Source organism: Chiloscyllium plagiosum, unplaced genomic scaffold (assembly GCF_037043375.1).
Source record: "Chiloscyllium plagiosum isolate Xiang-an unplaced genomic scaffold, Cpla_swu_hap1 HiC_scaffold_6, whole genome shotgun sequence".
In the NCBI taxonomy this organism is placed as follows: Eukaryota; Metazoa; Chordata; class Chondrichthyes; order Orectolobiformes; family Hemiscylliidae; genus Chiloscyllium; species Chiloscyllium plagiosum.
Genome location: NW_028270144.1, coordinates 83,373,117 through 83,394,166, shown reverse-complemented (window position 1 = coordinate 83,394,166; position 21,050 = coordinate 83,373,117). Strand labels below are relative to the sequence as shown.

Genomic DNA, 21,050 nt, shown 5'->3' with positions numbered 1-21,050 from the left:
CAAAAAGGAAACAGAGAGGAATAACCGTGGTTGTGGTAGCCAGTTCATTTCTGTGCTCGGTTTACAGAAGAGCCGGGTTGCTGAAGAAAGAGCTAGGACAGGCAGGACCTGTAGAGAGCGCCTATTCAGATTTATAATACGCGCAAATTTCCAACTGATGATTGCGTTCAGCTAAGTATGTAACCCGTAGGTCTTTAAGACCCAGAGCCTGACACAGGAGAAGAGTTGTATCCATGGTAAAGCAATGACGCTGGCTTTAACTAAGCTTATTTAATAACAAGATCGTCAGATAGCCAGCAATTCGGAGCTACTGCTGAGACCATTAGCTTCCTGTGTGTGTGAGAGAGAGCGACTCCTTTTCACTCGAATGAAGTCCCGTTAGCTACAACACCCAGAATCTCAGCTCCTAGTCTGGTGAATAGTTGTCTGGTCCCTGTAATGAATTCAGGCGGCAACTAAGGAATTGTACACTGTCAAACGATGTCACCTCAACAGGATAACATTGGTCAGAGCCGTTCTTCTTCGTTGACGGGGGAATCTCGAATATCGGGCTGTGGAGGAACAGAAGGGAAGAAGGTAGTTAGGAATTTTAATCACTCTGTGGATCGGTCGGCTTTTTGCAAAGCAACCCATTGAGGATGGGAGGCACGGTACAGATTACTTTAGTGGAGTACTTGTTGGTATGCGATTGTTCCTGTGTTTATACCAAACAAAATGAGACTTCTCCAGCTGTTTCTTTGCAGCAGTGTTCACGAGGTAAACATGTTCCACTCACACAATTTCGGTTGGAATTAGGAAAAAGGCGCAGCATGATGAAGACGATTCTAAAACAAAGCTGTTGTTTTGTCAGTCCTTGCTGTAAACAGCAATTATACAAACGCCAATTAATGTTTAGACGCGAAAGAAAATACTCATCATGTTGAACTTTTCTGGCATGTCAGTAAAGATCGTAAACACACAGTTTCAATGTGACGCGATGAAAAGGCAATATTTTGACAAATTCTCTGTCTCCTGTGTTAGGCGGCATGGCGACACAAAAAAAAAGTAAACCAATTGAAGAGAAGAAACAGTCCAGCGCCTGGATTGTGTATTCTTGGGACAATGGGTGAGAAAATGGATCATCGTAATCCAAAACACTTCTGTAAACAATGATAATTGGATTGTTCCAGCACTAATGGAGCCCCATCTGGGTAATTTGGCCTCGGGTAGGGTGGGCCAAGCCGTTCAGTTCAAAGACCAGTGTCCTATGGATCTGTTTGAATGTCAGCTATAAATGTGTGGGGAAACGCAGCTTTTAAGTTTCTGAATGGCTGACTGCCCAAGGTGGTGATCAGAGATACCCTTTTTAATAACGACATTTGTTCTGATTCATCATGAGAGGATTTTGAATGCTGTGGCTGAGACTGTCAAAGCGCGAGACTCCATGGTAACAAACTTGTAAAAAAAAGATTCTTTTGTTTGAGGTTGGTTTTGACATTAGGTACTGGAGGGAGAGAAAAGGCTTTGGAGTTTTGTATCTAATTTTATATAATTACAATAATTAATCGTTTTTGCCTCTTGGCTAAGGAACAGTATCTGAACTATCCAGTCAGCCAAAATGAAGTGATTAAGGATTTTATTTGACCCCTGAACTCATTATCTTTGCTCAGAATCCAGCAAATGAAATGTGGGATGCAAAATTGTACACAGAATTGGTGATGCACAGCTTAAGAAAAATACGTGAGGAACCAAATATGTAGCAGTTTGTATTGCTGAGAGAAGTGTGTGTGTGTCTGCGAAATATACCTGACTGTTTTGGATGTCAGGAATTCTCTCTGTATGCCTTTGAGAGGGTGGCTATTCATGTGATAAGTGTAACGTGTTATTATAAACATTGGGAAAATAGCCACAAAATATTGTAATCTTTCATTTAAAAAAAATATCATGTAATATAGTAAAACAATGAAAAGAGCTAGCTGAGGAGCACTGATCATGCCACCATGATTTAGAGAAGGGTAAACTGAAGGGTTGGAAGTTGATTGCAAACGGAGCTGGCAGAGACTGAAAAGTGTGAGCAATGCATTGCTGGGATGTTTAGCATTGTTTAACCTTCCTTTGGGCTAGTTTGTCAATATTTGCTCCAGAAACAGTTTCTAAAATAGCCATATTGAAAATAAAATATTTCTAAACATTTAAGGTTTTATATTCTTATGAACACAAATATTCTCCTTTATGGAATTATGTATAATTATACCATGGAAACCTTGAGCGCAATAATTCTGTTTTGATATATATCTGCAATATGACCAATAGTGCTAATTCCATGTATTTGCTTTGTTCATTATCTAACCAGTTATAAAATATTGACATGTTGTCTCCCTCAATCACTATCTCTGGTAGTACATTCCGGAGTCTAACAACCTTATAGAAAATAAGATCTCTTCTATTATCTATTCTAAATTTAAATTTGTTCATCTTACCTCGGGCCCCTTGATTCTAAGTCAGTCAATTGTAGGAAAGAGCATATTTCAATCTGTTGTGTTCCATAATATCTCTATCAAATAACTTTTTAATTTGCTCTGTACTCTATTTTTGTATTCACTCATGGGGTGTGAGTGCTGCTGGCTGGGCCAGCATCTGTTACCTATTCCTAGTTAGCCTTAAGAAGGTGGTGGTAAACTGTCTCCTTGAACTGTTGCAACCACATGTTGTACGTAAATCCACAATGGAGGAATTTTGACCGAACAATAATGAAGGAATCACGATATATTTCCGAATCAGGATGTTGAGTGGCTGGGAGGGAAACTTGCAGGTGAGGATGTTCCCATGTATCTGCTACTCTTCTCCTTCTAAACAGAGTCATAGAGTCATAGACTCATGAGTCATAGAAATGTACAGCACAGAAACAGACCCTTTGGTGCAACTCGTCCATGCTGACCAGATATCCCAACCAATCTAGTCCCACCTACCAGCACCTGGCCCCGTCCCTCCAAACCCTTCCTATTCATACACCCATCTAGATGCCTTTTAAGTGTTGTAATTGTACTAGCCTCCACCACTTCCTCTGGCAGCCTATTCCACACATGCACCACCCTTTGCGTAAAAACGTTGCCCCTTAGGTCTCTTTTATATCTTTCCCCTCTCACCCTAAACCTATACCCTCTAGTTCTGGACTCCCCCACCTCAGGGAAAAAGACCTTGTCTATTTACCCTATCCATGCCCCTCATGATTTTATAAACCTCTATAAGGTCACCCCTCAGCTTCCGACGCTTCAGGGAAAACATCCCCAGCCTATTCAACTAGGCGGAAGTGGGTATTGTAAATGCTGGAGATTAGAGTCAAGATTAGAGTGGTGCTGGAAAAGCCAAACTGGTCAGGCAGCATCTGAAGAGCAGGAATCCTCATGAAGGGCTTTTGCCCAAAATGTTGATTTTCCTGACCTGCTGTGCTTTCCAGCACCACTCTAATCTTGACACTAGTCTATTCAACCTCTCCCTCTAGCTCAAATCCTCCAACCCTGTGGTCATGGTTGTGAGTTTGGAAGGAGCCGTCTAAGGATCTTTGCCAAATTCACAATTATATTTCCTTATACCAGATACCATCCTGCTGTAATATTCCTCACACTAGATACCATTCTGTGTTGCGTTGTTTATATAATGTGGAGATGAACTGTGGAGATCAAAACTACATGATGTACTCCAATTGTACCTTACTGTGATTTTGTATTTACTGTTATATCTTGCTTTTATAATTCAATTCAATTTGTCTGATCCCATTATTCCTTATTGATCACATCATACACTTGAGAGGTTGTTTTTAACTCCCTTTTTAACCTGAAATTTAAATCCTGTTGGTCTTCCTCCTACCCAACTTTTAACCATTTTACAGAAATGCAGCGTCTCACATGTATTAATATTAAATTCCATCTGCAATTCCTTTGTGCATCATACTATTTAGCAGTAACTCATTGCATTTTCAATTGAATTTTAGAATTATTTATATCAATAGTTCAGTATCATCTGAAAAACTAACCTTCAATCCAAATTATTGATGTACACTGTGAACAGAAGCAATCCAAGAACAGAACTCTGTTGAATATGCTTACTCCCTGGCAACCATTCTGAGAAACTCCCCTTAATTCTATTCTTTTCTTCTCCCTTGCAAACCAGTTTTTAATCCTATTTGCTGCCCTTCTATTAATTTTATATTCCTTAATCTTCTCCAGTAGTTTCCTGAGTGTTAATATAGATCAGAAGGGAAAACAAATCTTCTGAGGTGGGGGGACTGAAATGACCTGCTGGCTGTATGGCTGTTCAGTTTTTCTTTATGGTCCATAGAACACTTCCTACCAAATTTTAAATGAAATTTTCTGCAGAATAGTTCTTTCTATATTAGTGTTCTTTTCTTCATTCCCTTCCCCACTCCTATTGGAGCCACAACCATACATACACAGACACACATGCCTGTGGCTTTTAGAGTGAACAAGCAGCTAACAACAGTAATATTGTTTTCATTTTCAGATGACTCTCAAACAGTGCATACTTGACTTTCTCTTAAACAGTATCCCAGTGTAAGGGAAGGCAGATAAGATCAGGGTCTGAGTGAAATCATTTCAGATTTAGGGTAAAATACTAAGGTATAAGGAACTAAAGAGTGACGTTAACTAACAATGGAATATGGATCAGACATGATCTAATTGAATTGATGAGCAGGCTTCAAGAGCTAAAGCTCTTTTCCTTTGGTCTTATAGCAGGGAACACATTGTATCTACATGAAGGTAGTGCAGGATTGCTCAGTAAATAGAACCTTCTGTCAAACCATTACAACTAAAAATATGCTCTAGGCTCAAAGTAACTTGTACTTATTGGGCAAAGTCAATTTTTGCAGTTATTTCGTGGAATTTTTTTCTTATTTCATTAATATATGGTGGTGGTGTTTCAAAGAAAGTGTTTTTCATAGGTAACAGCATCTGTTTTATATATTCACAGTAATATAAGGAAACAACAAATAATAGAAAACTGTATAATTTTGAAAAGTTGAGAGAATGCCCAAGCATTCCTCACAGCAAGTGGAGCATGTTTCTGTGTAATAAACAACATACAACATTTCAAGGAAAGCTGAAAAAATTTCCTTCAAAGAATGGAATATCTGAATGTTAAAAATATTCGATGATCAATTAGTATAAGGAGCAATCAGGATCAGGTGAAGCAAACTACTAAAAATCTGCATTGTTATTAATGGCTGCCAGCCAATATGGCACTTAAAAAGCATAGTGTTTTCAGGTATTTTTTTTCTGAGCAGAAGGAATGCAATTAGTTCAGGAATATTCTGTGCATTGACTGTGGATTGTTTAGAGGCTGATGTTTTCCTTCAGTGCTTTAAGAATGTAAACAGTGTCGAATCCAAAAGGAGGAATCCTTAGCTCCCACTATATCCAAAATGAGTTTCACCTCTATGATGTGAAACAAGAAAGTCTATGGACTTGTGCAATTTAACAGCATATAATTAAAATTTATAAAATGTTTTGCTGTTAAAATAATCTAGTATGATCACACATTGTTTTGCCAAAATTATTTTCTAGTCTCTGCTGCTTTTCTCTAGAAACATTAAGCCTGTTATACATTGTGAACATTAGAATCAGAAGTAAATCATTTTGCTCCTCAAGTCTGCTCTACCATTCAATAAGATAGTGCCAGACTTGTTTCTGATTAAATTCCACATTTCCATCTAGCCCAACATCCTTTCATCCCCCTGCCTGAAAAGAAACTATCTACCTCTGTCTTAATGACTGCACCTCCACCACATTCTGAGGCAAAGAGTTCCAAAATTGCTCAACCATCTGAGAGGAAAACAAAATCCCTTCCTTTGTGGTACTTAAAGGATAACCCTAATTTGAAACAATGTTCCTAGTTCTGGAATGACCTACAAGAAGAAACATTAAGACCATTCGGCATCTTACATGCTTCAATTCAGTTATCCCTCACTCTTCTAAACTCTAGTGGAAACAACTTTAACTGTTAATTGTAATTATTACCTGCTTAAGTTGCAAGAGGGCAATTTGCATCAACAAAAATCAGGACAAAATGAAAATGTCACACAAAATATACTAAGAGTCCTAGGTACTGGCTGAAACTTTTGTGATCTGAGCATAGTGATCATGCCAGAAGTACTTCCTTACCATATCAAGTTTATTACATTAATGCACACAATAGAAGCAGAAATTTACATTACAGAAGAAGAACATTTATCTTACTGTTACTGTTAGCACATTGCATGATGGCAATAATAGTTTACATCAATATTAAACTAAATCAATTTGAGAATATCAACATTTATTGTATATAATATTTTTTGAGTAAAGTTCTCTCTGAAGGTTTTCTCACCTGTGGATTGAAAGCAGCTATCAACGCAATTCAGCAATGCCCATTATTCTGACTCTCGATGATACTGCAATTTCTGGTATTGGATTAGTAATTTTTCACTCTTTTTCTTTAAAAAGGTGGTTTAGTTAGAGATAAACATTTGCAGCTTTGTATCTGACTCATAACTGAGCAGTAGATATTCACTTATTTTAATTCCAATCTTTTAAAATGATAAATAGTCTAAACTTATGTGTAGAAGTCGGTATGTTTCTTCAACTATTCTGTGGGTCCTTGTGTGGTTGATGAGCCTGATCCTGGAGCTGCATTTCTGACCACACTTTTGGCAGGTGTTTCTGGGAGTGGAAGTGGTCCTTGGCCTTTAGATTGTTGGCATTCCTTTCTCTGGTTCCTTTTCCGTACATCCTCTTGCCAACATGTGTATTATTGAATAATTGCATTCCTTCTCACTGGTGTTTCTTCAGAGTGATGACCTCCCATGCATTAACATTTAGGTAACATTTCTTGAGGGAAGTTTCCAAGGAGTTTTTGAAAAGTACCCTTTGTTCTCCTCTCATTTGAGTGCCTTCCTTGAGCTAGGTGAAGAGGGTTTGCTTTGGTAGTTGGAACGCGGGCATCCTAGCAGACTGAACTTTATTGCAGCAGCAATATTGAAAAGTCTTTCGACACACACTGGACTTATGAAGAAATGCTGCCAGAGGACTTATGTTGGCTTGAGGATAGAATATTCCGACCATTTTTCAATGCAAGTTTAAATTATTTGTAAAATGCTCCATGACTCACTTTAGTATGAAAGACTTTAATGTTAACTATTACCTTACTTTCGCATTTTTCTATTATTCTATGAAGTACCGCTTAACTTTTTAACTCTCGTTTCTCTTACTGCTCTGTACCGATTTTTTTTTGCACTTTGGTACCTAAAATGGTGCCAAGTGTGGCGATGTTATATACTTTTCACTGTACTTGAGTACACGTGACATTAAAATTTAGAATCTGAATCTAGTTAACAGTCTCCATAAGGTTAATTTTAACGTTTGAACTGAGATCAGTGTTGACAGCAATATGATAGAAACCTTGCTAGAATCAATTAACACATTTAAAGGAGGGATTTATACATTCTTAATTGAATTTCTTTTTAAGGTTATTCATTCAATAGTGACAGATTCAGGTGGAAAATACAATTGAGCATCAAAGGATTACAAAAGGTTCAGAGGGGAGGTGTAAAACAATATTAGAGAAGTAAGCATATGAGAAAAGAGCTGTTAGTTGCTGGATTTGCTCAATATTTAGCCCAATCAGTATGGTGGCATTGCCACACAACATAATGGAAGTTAAAAATCACACAACACCAGGTTATAGTCCAACAGGTTTAATTGGAAGCACACGAGCTTTCGGAGCGACGCTCCTTCATCAGGTGATTGTGGAGGACTCGATCGTAACACAGACTTTATAGCAAAAATTTGCAGTGTGATGTAACTGAAATTATACATTGAAGAATTGATTGTCTGTTAACAATTCTTCAATGTATAATTTCAGTTACATCACACTGCAAATTTTTGCTATAAAGTCTGTGTTACGATCGAGCCCTCCACAATCACCTGATGAAGGAGCGTCGCTCCAAAAGCTAGTGTGCTTCCAATTAAATCTGTTGGACTATAACCTGGTGTTGTGTGATTTTTAAACTTTGTATACCCCAGTCCAACACCGGCATCTCTGAATCATAACATAATGGAAGGTATCCTCAATGTGAAGAGAGGACTTGGTCTCCACGAATACTGTGTAGTGGTCACTGCTGCCAATGCTGTCATGCACAGATGCATCTGTTCAAGGTAGACTTGGGAGGACAAAGTCAGGTATGTTTTTTGCATCTTGTTGGTCCCCTTCCCACCTGCCACAGACCCAGTCAAGCAGCTACATCCTTTAGGAATCGACCAATCAGTAGCAGTGCTAATGAGCCAGTCTTAGTGTTGGACAATGAAGACCCCAGCCAGAGTATGTTCTTTACGCTTCCACCAATGCTTCCTCCAAATGCTGTTCAACTTGGGAAAACTGATTGAGCAGATGAAGGGAATGGTGGGTGTTAACCGGTAGGAGGTATTCTTGCTTGTGTTTGACCTGAAACTGAAGCTTTCTGGAGTCTGGATTCCTTCCCAAATGTAAAACATTGTTTTGCTGCCTTTCATGGCTATGCCCTGTCTCACTAACAGTTTGGAGTTAGGGCTGGTTATTGTGGTGTCTGGGCCATATTCATTCTCTCAGGATGATGCTTTTTATCAGACATTGTAATAGTTAAATATAATTGAGTAGCAGAGGGTGGTCAATCACATTGGATCTAGAGTTGCATTGGGGCCAGACCAAGTGAGCTTGGCAGCTTTCCCTTTGCCAAAGGACATTAGTGAACCAAATATGTTTTTACAACAATCAACAATATTTTCACTAGGTTTTAATTCCAGATGTATTAAGTTAGTTCAAGTCTCTGAATCTGCCATCATGGTATTCAAACTCATGTCCCCAGCACTTTAGACTGAGTCTCTGGATTGCTAATCCAGTGACAATACCACCACCTCCCATCAATATTCTTCAGCTTGTATCAAACTTTCAGAACTTGCTACTCTGACTTTGTTACACTGAGTTACTGGTGTTTATAACAAAACCCACGAACTGCTATCCTGCTATTGTTTGAATTGTTAACGCTGATTAGTTTATGAACTTTGAATTTCCTAGTACAAATGTAACTAAGGATAAAAAATTCAAGCAGATAACTGTATCTTTGTTTCTTTTTTCTCTTTAATGCAGATAATGAAAAATCTAGCCCAGAGACGACAGTCAGCACCTTCTTTGGTGATTAGCAAAGCCCTTAGCAAGTCCAGATCGCTGTCCAGGTAAATCGAATCACTTTCTGCACACATACCCTGGCATGTTATAAATTTCTTATTCATCTCCCTGTAGTAGTGTATCATCCCCTGAGTGAGCCAATGAATTGAACTCTTGTTCCCAAATAGGGTGATTATTTGATAATGGGTTATTTGAAAGTGAGAGTGAATTTCATTTTTCGATTGAACTTCCATAAAGGAACTTGGATAAGTAACTAAAGTAGAAAATGAGGGAATTGAGAACTAGCTATATTGTTATTTGAAACAAATGGTACTGCCTTATTGGACAGAATGACCTCCTTTGTAGTATTTTATGATTATTCGGCTTTTCTTCTTTAGCTTTTTTGATGAAACTGTGACCTTTCCAAGTGGGGAAGCACTTGACAGAATATACACTTTTAAGTATTGTGTCCACATTAATATAATTCATTAAGCTGTTGGACTGCTAGCATAAGTCTGCATTGAAGTAATAACTCATTTAGATAAGCATATATTTTCACCTTTTGAGATGCAATATCTGACAACATGAAGGTGAGGCCACTGACAAAGTCTCAACAATCTATACAGTAGGAAATTAAACCTCGTTTAATCATCAGTACAATTTGAGTCTGTTTGACATGAAAAGTGTGTAGAGAAAAATATTATGTACAAACTTGAAATGTATGAAGTTATCATTACTAAAACATGTAAAACAATTAAGTATTTTATGGCTTTGTCCTGTCTGTGAAGCCATTGATTTTGATCTGATTCTTAACTTCTAAATAGAGAATAACCATGTCACCCTTCCAGTTCTATGAGAAGCTTGACAGCCCTATTAGGGGAATTGCTCAGTCATAGAGTCATACAGCACAGGAACAGACCCTTCTGTCCAACACACCCGAACTAAACTAGCCCCACTTACCTGCATTTGGCCTATATCTTTCCTGTCTTTTAAATGTTGAAAATGTATCTACATCTACTACTTCCTTTGGCAGTTCATTCCACATATGAACCACTCTCTGTGTACAAAGGTGCCCCTCAGCGTCTCTTTTAAATCTTCTTCCTCTCATCTTTAAAATAGGTCTCCTAATTTAAACTCCCCCACCCTAGGGAAAAGACCTTTACTATTCATATTATCTATACCCCTCATGATTTTATAAACCTTTATAAGGTCACCCCTCAACCTCCTTTGCTCCAATGAAAAACGTCCCAGGTTATCCAGCCTAGCCTTATAACCCAGACTCTCTAAGCCCTCATTGATTTAAGCAAGGGATTTGACCACATGAGCAGAGCCTGTCTATTTAAGCTGCTGGAGAAAATTACCTAACTTCTAAAGCTGTTCAATGTGATCTCCCTTTTCGATGTCAACATTATCCATAAGGTCAACTATAACGGGACAACACTGAAAATCTTTGAGATCTGCAGTGAGCTCAACCAGGGCTGTGATCTGGCACTGACAATCTTTGTCACATTCTTCTTCCTGCTGCTAATGTATGTCTTTAGATCATTTTACAGAAGCTATCTACCTACATAACATAACTGAGGAAAGCTGCTCAGCCTTGCTTCTCCAAGATTAAGACAAAGATGCACCAAGTTCCCAACAAAGAGTTTCTCAAAATTGATACTGTACACTAACATTCCATTTTGAGGTACACCTGCCATCACAATTCAGGATCTAGACATTTGTTGGCCTGGAGCTTCAAAAATATACTACTATCCAATCTTCTAGGAGGTCAGTTAGCTCAGCTTGTTAGACAGTTGGCTTGCAGTGTAGAATGACACCAACAGCATGTGTTGAATTTCTCCTCTGGCTGAGGTTACCATAACGGATTCTCCCCAACCTCCCCGCTAACCTGTGGCATGGTGACCTTTGGATTAATCGACCAGCAGTCATCTCTCTCAAATGAGAGAACAGTCCTTTAGTCCAGTAGGACTATGGCAACTTTGCGTGTCCAATCTCCTTCTGACCTGGCATCTGTCTTTGGACAACCACATGATTTTTCTTTTCATTTGACAATATCTTTCATGTTTCTAGTTAACCACATAATGTGTCCAATTTTATAATCATTGGAATGTATCGTTGTGTTTTATGAAATATCCCCTGATGTTGGCAGGATATTGGGTAGCTTAAAGGAACAGGGATGTTATGGTAATTATTCACAGATCCCTGAAGTCGGAAGAGCATGTGAATAAGATAGTTAAGAAGGCATATGGGACGCTTGCTTCCATTTGTCGTGGCATAGAGTATAAGAACAAGGAGGTAATGTTGGAACATTATTCAGAGTGTTGGTCTCGCCACAGATAGAGTACTGTGTGCAGTTCTGGTCACCTCACTATAGGAAAAACGTGATAAAACTAGAAGGGATGCAAAGGAGGTTCATCAAGATGTCACCTTGGATGGAGAAATTGAGTCCTTTAAGAAGAGACTAGATAGGTTTTAATTGTTTTCTTTAGTGCAGAGAAGTCTTAGGACGAGGGTGGGAAGATGAGGGGAGACATGATTGAGGTGTATAAGATCCTGATGGGTATGGACAGAGTGAATAGAAAGCAGTTGTTTCCCTTGGTTGAGGAGTCAATCACAAGAGGACGTAGCTTTAGGGTAAGGGGCAGGAAATTAAAGGGGATTTGGGAAAAAGCTTTTTTAATTTAGCGGATGGTGAGAATCTGGAATGCACTGCCTTGGAATGTATGGAGGCTGGAAACCTTATAACATTTTAAATATATTTGGATGGGCATTTCAAATATCAGAACATCCAAGGATATGGGACAAGTGCAGGAAGTCAGGATTACTGCATTTTTAGTGGTAGTTATGTCAATGGGCTGAAGGGCCATTTCTGCACTGTGTGAATCTATATCTGCCATGGCATCTCTATTGATGTATCATTGACCCTAATTTGATGATTCACTTTAGTCAGTTTTGTCGGCCTCCTTAGTCCCATTATTAAATTTACGAAAATAGTCTTGGACCCATTCCTCTCTCCCTCAAAGTGAATGTAAAATTCAGTCATATGAGCACTACTAAGATTACATTCACTGTAAGATCATTCATTAATTCAGTCACATTGCACAATACCAGGTTTAGTAGAGCCAATTCTCTGGTCAGCTCCACAACATGCTGTTTTAAGAAATTATCTGAAAACATTCTACAAAATCCTCATCTAAACCATTTTTGCCCTTTTGAATTTCCATTCAATATATGTAAATTAAACTCTCCTGCAATTATCACAATGCCTTTCTGAAAGGTATCATTTTATCCTCCTTTATGCTCCTATAAAGGAGGATAAAATGTGGTTACTGTTAGGGGGTCTGTGCACCACTGTCAAATGATTTCTGTCTTTATACCCCTTTATTCTACTCAAACTGTTTCTGCATCTTGGTTTCCTAACTGAGGTCATTGCTCTTATTACTAACTACCAAAACCATGTCTTCACCTTTTCCTAGTTTCCTGGTTATTCCTGATGTACCAAAACCTTCAAGATTCATATCCCAATCCATATCATTCTGTATATCTGTATATCAATTATATCTCTGTAATAGCTCCTAGATTGTACTTATTCAATTTTATTTGTGCTCTCAGTTCATCTGTTTTGTTTTGCATGTAGTGTACCTCAAATACAGCGCTTTTAGATTTATCTTTTTACTTTTCTGTAAATTCTAATCTTACCTGTTGGTTAACTTTTAGATTTGTACTCACTGTCCCTTTCTATCACCGTTTATTATCTCCCAACTTCTCCTTTGGGTTTGACACTACTATTTAGATTCCCAAAGAAGGAAGTTTTCCTACTGTTTTCCAAAATCCAATCACTTGTCTCCACTATTTAGTTTGAATCTCCTCTACTTCTCTAGTGACATGGTTGGCTCTAATACCAACACAGTCAGGTGTAGATTGTATCATTGGAACAGAACTCACTGTCCCCAGAAGCGCTGCCAGTTCCTTATGCAACAGAACTCTCTTCTCCTAAACCAGTCTTTGAGCCATGCATTTATCACTGTAATCCTACTTGCCTTTGCCAATTTGCGCAAGCAATAACGCAGAAATTATGACCTTTTTGAAGTTCTGCTTCTTAATTTCGAGCCCCAGCTTCTCATAATGACTATGCAGAGCCTGCTTCTTTGTCCCACTACACATTGTCAGGAGGTGGCTCAGGTTGTGGGGCACAGGCTTCTGAGGGCGGTTCAGGACCCTGAGCCAATGTGAAATTCCATCTGAGCAGGGCGACACGTAGATGGGATTCCACTGCACACCTGAGCACCCTCCACTGGACATCGGTTCTAAGCTATGCTGTTCTCAGGTGATGGCTAATTTTATGTGGCTTATCTGGTTCATTTAATGAGTGTCCACTTTCAACTATTTCTTAATTAAGCCTAACTGCTCATTTGACCTAAGGGGCAACATTTTCATGCAGAGGATGATGCGTGTATGGAATAAACTGCCAGAGGAAGTGGTGGGGGCTGGTACAATTGCAGAATTTAAAAGACATCTGGATGGATATATAAATAGGAAGGCTTTGGAGGGATATGGGCCAAGTGCTAGCAAATGGGACTAGATTGATTTAGGATATCTGGTCAGCATGGATGAGTTGGACCGAAGAGTCTGTTTCCGTGCTGTACATCTCTGACTCTATGACAACTGGAGGCCTTGATAAAACATTGCTGAAAGCTGACAATTATTTAACTTAAACTGTCAATTACAAACCAAACGTATAAAAAATGTACAAAAAATGTCGACCTTCCTACCCAACAACAGCTCAGTAAGAATGAGCAGTATATATTTATGAAGTAAACTATTTAAGCCAAGTACAGAATTGCATTTTATTTTATCCTTCCAATTTTGTTATTTTGTTGTCTCCTTTTAATAAAGAGGGACAAGATGACTTTGCGTTTATTAACTATTCCATGGTCAGTGGTTAGGACATAATTCTGGACGGCAAGACTGGCATTCGAATATGTAATTTAATTTCTGTGTAACTGCTTTCGATAACACACATGCTTTTCAGTAATTCGATTCAAACGTGAGCTTGTTTTAGTTGGAATTCTTGAATGTGCGGTTGCAACACAAAAGCTTGTTAAGTCTGCTGTTGAACTTTAGGGTGAGGTTCTATCAATTTGATAGTTGGCTGGCTCAGATGTACTCACATTTCCAAGAAATGTATTTGAGAACAGATTTTTGTCATGCCTTTCTTTGATAATTAGGCAGCACTTTCAGGGCCTGAAATGTGCTTTGATATGATATCATTTTGGTATGTATGTGGTGGAGATGTTGTTTATGTCACTCAAAGCTTGATTCTGAGTATTCACCAGAGGCCGATTGTAGATATAGAAACTGAAAATTGGGCAGAGCAATACTTTAAGGGATATAAAACAGCTCATGGCTATCTTTATTGATCACTACCATCTACATTTAACTCGGAAAAAGAGGTAGGATACATATAATTGTGCAGTTAGTCAGTGACTAACAGTACAGACTTGTGCTTATAACTGTTGTTGGGGTTCAGTAATTTATTTTATGCTGCACTAGACAGATTCTTGATCATTTGGAGAATCAAAGAACTGTGTGAAAAATGCAGGAAAGTGGACATGAGGAATGTTGGATCAGCCATGACCCTATTGAATGGAAGAGCAGGCTCTAGTGGTTGAGCGATCTACTCCTGTTCCTATTTCTTATGGTCTAATGGTGCTTGAATGTATAACTCTTAAGGGACCAGGGCGATGTAACTGACTATGATTCCTGAGCCCACTGTTAAATCAACTGCAGAGCAACATTGTGAGGTGTGTGGATTTACTGAGTTTAGTTGATATACCTATTAGCATTCTTCCACCAAGGTTTTATTTTTGCTGCTTTTGCCAATGCAGCAAAATGTCACAGTCCAGATCCTACAAACATGGCCAAAATTACAATTCGTTATATATTGCTCAACATCAGTCCCAAATAGATATAAGCAAGTAACAGGATGGACAATGTAGGCATTGTGTAACAATGTCAAAAGTTAACTCCCATGAAGAACCAGAAAAATATGACTGTCGAAGTACTCTATGGTATCTAAGATATTTTAAATATTTTGAACTTGCAGAAAGCCACTATATAAATGAAAGTTCTTTCTTTAACTGGGGTAAATGCTAAAGAATGAGTTTTTAGATTAGATTCCCTACAGCGTGGAAACAGGGCCTTTGGCCCAACAAATCCACACCGACCCTCCAAAGAGTAACCCTCCCAGACCCATTTCCCTCTGACTAATGCACCTGACACTATGGGCAATTTACCTGACCTGCATATGTTTGGCTGTGGGAAGAAACCAGCACACCTGGAGGAAACCCACGCAGACACGGGGAATATGTGCAAACTCCACAGAGCCAGCCACCCAAGGCTGGAATCAAACCTGAGACCTTGGTGCTGTGAGGCAGCAGTGCTAACCACTGAACCATCATGCCACCCTTGCTTGAGCCCCAATAGCTTTTGGCATTTTCTTGCAGGACCATAATAAAATTGAGTTTCACGTCCATTATCATGCACCACTGTAGTTAACTGAATGAAACAGCATTGATCCTAACTTCTACAGGGTTAAAGACAGAAATCTTGGCAATGTGGAGGAACAGTGAGATCTTGGGAACAAGGTACATTGATCCCTCAAAGTTGCCACCAAATTGATTGGGTTGTTAAGAAGGCACATGGTGTTTTGGCTTTCATTAACATGGGGATTGAGTTTAAGAGCTGTGAGGTTTTGCTGCAGCTCTATAAAACCCTGGTTAAACAACACTTGAAATATCGTTTCCAGTTCTGGTCACCTCATTATAGGAAGGATGTAGATGCTTTAGAGAGGGTGCAGAGGAAATTTACCAGGATACTGCCTGGATTGGAGAACTTGTCTTATGAAGAAAGATTGAGTGAGCTAGGGTTTTCACACTGGACAGAAAAGGAAGAGAGGTGACTTGATAGAGATATACAAGGTAATGAGAGGCATAGATGGAGTAGCCAGAGACTTCCCCAGGGCAGAAATGGTTGTCACGATGGGTCATAATTTTAAAGTGATTGGAAGAAGGTGTAGGGGAGATGTCAGACGCAAGTTCTTTACACAGAGATGTGTGGAATGCACTGCCAGCGGTGGTAGTAGAGTCAGAGACATTAAGGACATTTAAGTGACTGCTGGACAAGCACATGGAAGGCAGTAAATTGAACTGTGTGTACATGTTCAGCACAACATTGTAGGCTGAAAGGCCTGTTCTGTGTTGTACTGGTCTATATTCTATGTTCTTTAGCTATGAAACAAATTACTATATTGTTAGCATTCAATACAACATCAGAGATCCAACATAGTTAATGGTATGTTGTGCAAGTATATTTAAAGTAGTTACCATTATTATATAGAGGTCCTGAACTTTGTGCAAAATAATCTGCAAGAATGAGATAAGAGCTGAGAGGAATATCTAGCCAGAAAGGATGAACTGGCTGAGTATCATTTTTTTATTGAGCAGTGGAGTGAGATAACCTAATATTGTCGAGGTCTTTAAAATTGCTAAATGTTTTGATAACATCTACACAGAAATAACATTTCACAGAAATAACTAGCTAGGAGAAGCTAGCAGGTATATGAGAAAGAAAAGAACTGATGATTGATTATCAAGTATACCCAACTGCAGTGAAAAGATTAGATTACATTACTTACAGTGTGGAAACAGGCCCTTCGGGCCCAACAAGTCCACACTGACCCAGACCCATTCCCCTACATTTACCCCTTAATCTAACATTATAGGCAATTTAGCATGGCCAATTCATCTAATCTGCACATTTTTGGACTGTGGGAGGAAACCCACACAGACACGGGGAGAATGTGCAAACTCCACATAGTCAGTCACCTGAGGCAGGAATTGAACCCAGGTCTCTGGCGCTGTGAGGCTGCAGTGCTGACCACTGTGCCACAGTGCCGCCCACGGTTTGTTTGCGAGCAGTACAAGCAGATCATAGTAAGCAAGGATATACAAATCGTAGGATGAAAAGAACCTGGTCAGAGTGAGGAATACAAATTACACTGCACAGGATGTACATGAAGCAAGATCAACATTAATAAGACCAACATTATTTGAAGTTAGAGAGTCACTCTAATCAAGGCAGGGAGGAAGCTGTTCTTGAACCTATTGGTGCGTATGCTTATGATTAGTAGTAAAGTTATGGGGAGAAACAAGAGGAGGTTCAAGTGAATCAAAAATGTTGGAATGGACCATACAAACTGAATGGGTGTTTCTGGGTCAATTCTATTAATTTTATGTGTTAGAAAAGAAAATATCTCCTACTGATACTTTCCTTTTGCCATAATGAACTGGATTTAATGGAGGCTATAAGGATCCTGCCAGCCAGTTTCAGAGCAGGAAAGAGCCCAATATTGTTTTTTTTAAGAGAACCTATGGAATTAAGTGCTACTAGGGCACTCAAGGAGAGCAGTGGGTCTTTCCCAGGATCAAGGATCTGGGGTGGTTTGCAGAAGCCTTGCCCAATGAGAGCTGACTGTCAGTCTGAGGCCAGACATAGGTAAGTGTGATCGGAGAGAAGTTGCAGGGGAAGGACGAGGTTTGCAACAAAGATAGGGGTGCTTTTCAGCTGTCCTCCACTCTTCCAAGGCCAGGTCATCCTCAGCACTTGCCTTCCCACCTATTTTTCTGTCATCTGGATGTAGGCTTGCTTGCTGAGCTGGAAGGTTCATTTCCAGACGTTTCATCACCCTACTAGGTAACATCTTCAGTGGGCCTCAGGCAAAGCAGTGTACATGATTCCTGCTTTCTATTTATATGTATGGGTTTCTTTGGGTTGGTGATGTCATTTCCTGTGGTGATGTCATTTCCTGTTCTTTTTCTCAGTGGGTGGTGGATGGGGTCTAACTCGATGTGTTTGTTGATAGAGTTCTGGTTGGAATGCCATGCTTCTAGGAATTCTCATGCATGTCTCTATTTGGCTTGTCCTAAGATGGATGTGTTGTCCCAGTTGAAGTCGTGTCCTTCCTTACCTGTATGTAAGGATAGTAGTGAGAGAGGGTCATGTCATTTTGTGGCTAGTTGGAGTTTATGTATCCTGGTGGCTAATTTTCTGCCTGTTTGTCCAATGTAGTGTTTGTTACAGTTCTTGCACAGTATTTTGTAAATGACATTAGTTTTGCTTGTCTTTATAGGGTCTTTCAAGTTCATTAGCTGCTGTTTTAGTGTGTTGGCGGGTTTGTGGGCTACCATGATGCCAAAGGGTCTAAGTAGTCTGGCAGTCATTTCCGAGATGTCTTTGATGTAGGGGAGAATGGCTAGGGTTTCTGGACGTGCTTTGTCAGCATTTTTGGATTTGTTGCTGAGAAATCGGCAGATTGTGTTCATTAGGTACCCATTCTTTTTGAATACACGGTACAGGTGATTTTCCTCTGCTTTGTGCAGTTTCTCTGTGCTGCAGTGTGTGTTGGCTCATTGAAATAATGTTCTGATGCAGCTTTGTTTGTGGATGTTGGGATAATTGCTTCTGTAGTTCAATATTTGGTCTGTATGTGTTGTTTTCCTGTAGACACTAGTTTGAAGTTTCCATTAGCTGTTCGCTCTACTGTGACCTCTAGGAATGGCAGTTTGTTATTGTTTTCCTCCGCTTTAGTGAATTTTCTGTCATCTGTCACTTGGCCATTGTGCATTCAGTTTCCTCATTGAAATCATTAATATATATATTGTAAATAGTGGCCCCAGCATTGATCCCTGTAGTGCTCCACTCTATACAGGTTTCCATCCTGAAAAAGGAAGCTCTGTCTTCTATTAGTTAGTCAATCATTTATCCATGCTAATATATGAGCTCCAATACTATGGGCCCTTATTTTACTAAGTAGCCTAATGTATGGTACCTTGTCAAATGCCTTCTGAAAATCCAAATATATGAAATTCACCACTTCCCCTTTATTAGGTTAGATTACATTACAGTGTGGAAACAGGCACTTCGGCCCAACAAGTCCACACTGACCCGCCGAAGCGCGACCCACCCATACCCCTACATTTACCCCTTACCTAACACTACGGGCAATTTAGCATGGCCAATTCACCTGACCTGCACATCTTTGGACTGTGGGAGGAAACCGGAGCACCCGGAGGAAACCCACGCAGACATGGGGAGAACATGCAAACTCCAGTCAGTCTCCTGAGGCGGGACTTGAACCCGGGTCTCTGGCACTGTGAGGCAGCAGTGCTAACCACCGTGCCACCGTGGAGTTGCACGTTTCCTCCGGGTGCTCTGGTTTCCTCCCACAGTCCAAAGATGTGCAGGTCAGGTGAATTGGCCATGCTAAATTGCCCGTAGTGTTAGGTAAAGGGGTAAATGTAGGGGAATGGGTGGGTTGCGCTTCGGTGGGTCGGTGTGGACTTGTTGGGCCAAAGGGCCTGTTTCCACACTGTAAGTAATCTAATCTTTATCTATCCTGCTTGTTACTTCCTCAAAGAATTCTAATAAATTATTCAGGCATGATTTCCCCTTTGTGAGGTCAGGCTAAACCTGTTTGATCATATTATGCATTTCTAAATGCTCTGCTGTTACATTCTTTAAAATAGATTCTAACATTTTAACAATTACAGATGTCAGGTTAACTGGTCTACAGTTATGTGATAATTATTTCCTTTCCTCTTTATTACACTGGTGGTTTTCTGTGAATTTTCTAGAAATAAGAATTCTTCAAAGATTACAACCAGTGGATACATTATCTCTGTAGCTCCCTATTTTAAGGAGAATTCTTCCCATCAGGTCCGGAGGACTTATCAGTCTTTGGCCTATTAGTTTCCCCGGTATGTTTTCTATAGTGATGCATATTGCATTTATTTCCTCTCTCCCTCTTATTGTTTGACTATCTGTGATATTTATAATTTACAGAAATTATTAATCGGAAAACCAATTTTTAAATTATTGAGTCACACTTTTGACAAGAATTATATACAGAACATCTTTGCTCAAGTTGTAAAAATGAGAACTATCACCATCTAAATTCCAGAAACAATAGTTCCCCACCTAGTCTTTTTAGGAATGTCCATGACCTTCAATAAGAATTAAGCATTATTTTTCTAATAGTTTTTGACAGGGATTAGGTTACAAGTTTTGGTTGGGAAATGCTATTTTTCCTTTTCCTCCCCCTTGTCATTTATCTGAGTTTATCCATTCCTGCTTTATCTGCACTGTTCTCGGGATGGCTCACTTTGAATGATTTCTTTGCTCTGAGAAAATGCGTGACATTGTTTGGGAAACAGCAGCAGAAGGTTTAGCTGGATCCACTCACAGCTGTTTTGCTTAATACTAATAATAACAATAAACGTCAGACTGTCAACTGAGGGTATCCATCGAAACCTGACAGCATAGTTTAAAACTCAGATTGCTGCTGAGGATTCTATAGCAGGCATGGGCACGGTGGCCCAGTTGTTAGCACTGCTGCCTCACAGCGCCAGGGACCCGGGTTTGATTCCAGCCTCTGGCTACTGTCTGTGTGGAGTTTGCCCATTCTCCCTGTGTCTGTGTGCGTTTCCTCTGGGTTCCTCTCACAGTCCAAAGATGTGCAGATTAGGTGAACTGACCATACTAAATTGGCAGTAGTGTTCAGGGATGTGTAGGTTAGGTGCATTGGTTGGGATAAATATAGGGTAGGGTAATGAGTCTGGGTGGGTTGCTCTTTGGAGGGTTGGTGTGGACTTGTTGGGCCGAAAGGACTGTTTCCATACTGTAGGGATTCTATGAACAGCTTATTTTAGATCTAATTTTATTGGCTCTTAATGTTCTCTTTGAGTGACTACTTGGACTGTGATTATTTGCAGATTTTTACACATCTGCCAATATTGTATTAAGTGAAACAATAA

At 39.5% G+C, this 21,050-nt stretch overlaps 1 protein-coding gene across 1 annotated transcript in view; it reads left to right on the top strand.

Annotated features, from left to right (window-relative positions):
* The first annotated feature begins 312 nt into the window (after positions 1–312).
* LOC122550722 (rho GTPase-activating protein 20-like) overlaps positions 313–21,050 on the top strand; it is a 104,205-nt gene continuing 83,467 nt past the window's right edge. Inside the window, exons 1-2 of the mRNA XM_087988154.1 lie at positions 313–576; positions 9,157–9,242. Of these exons, the coding sequence (XP_087844280.1) occupies positions 481–576; positions 9,157–9,242 (182 nt within the window). The 5' untranslated portion in view covers positions 313–480. The remainder of the gene's footprint in view (positions 577–9,156; positions 9,243–21,050) is intronic.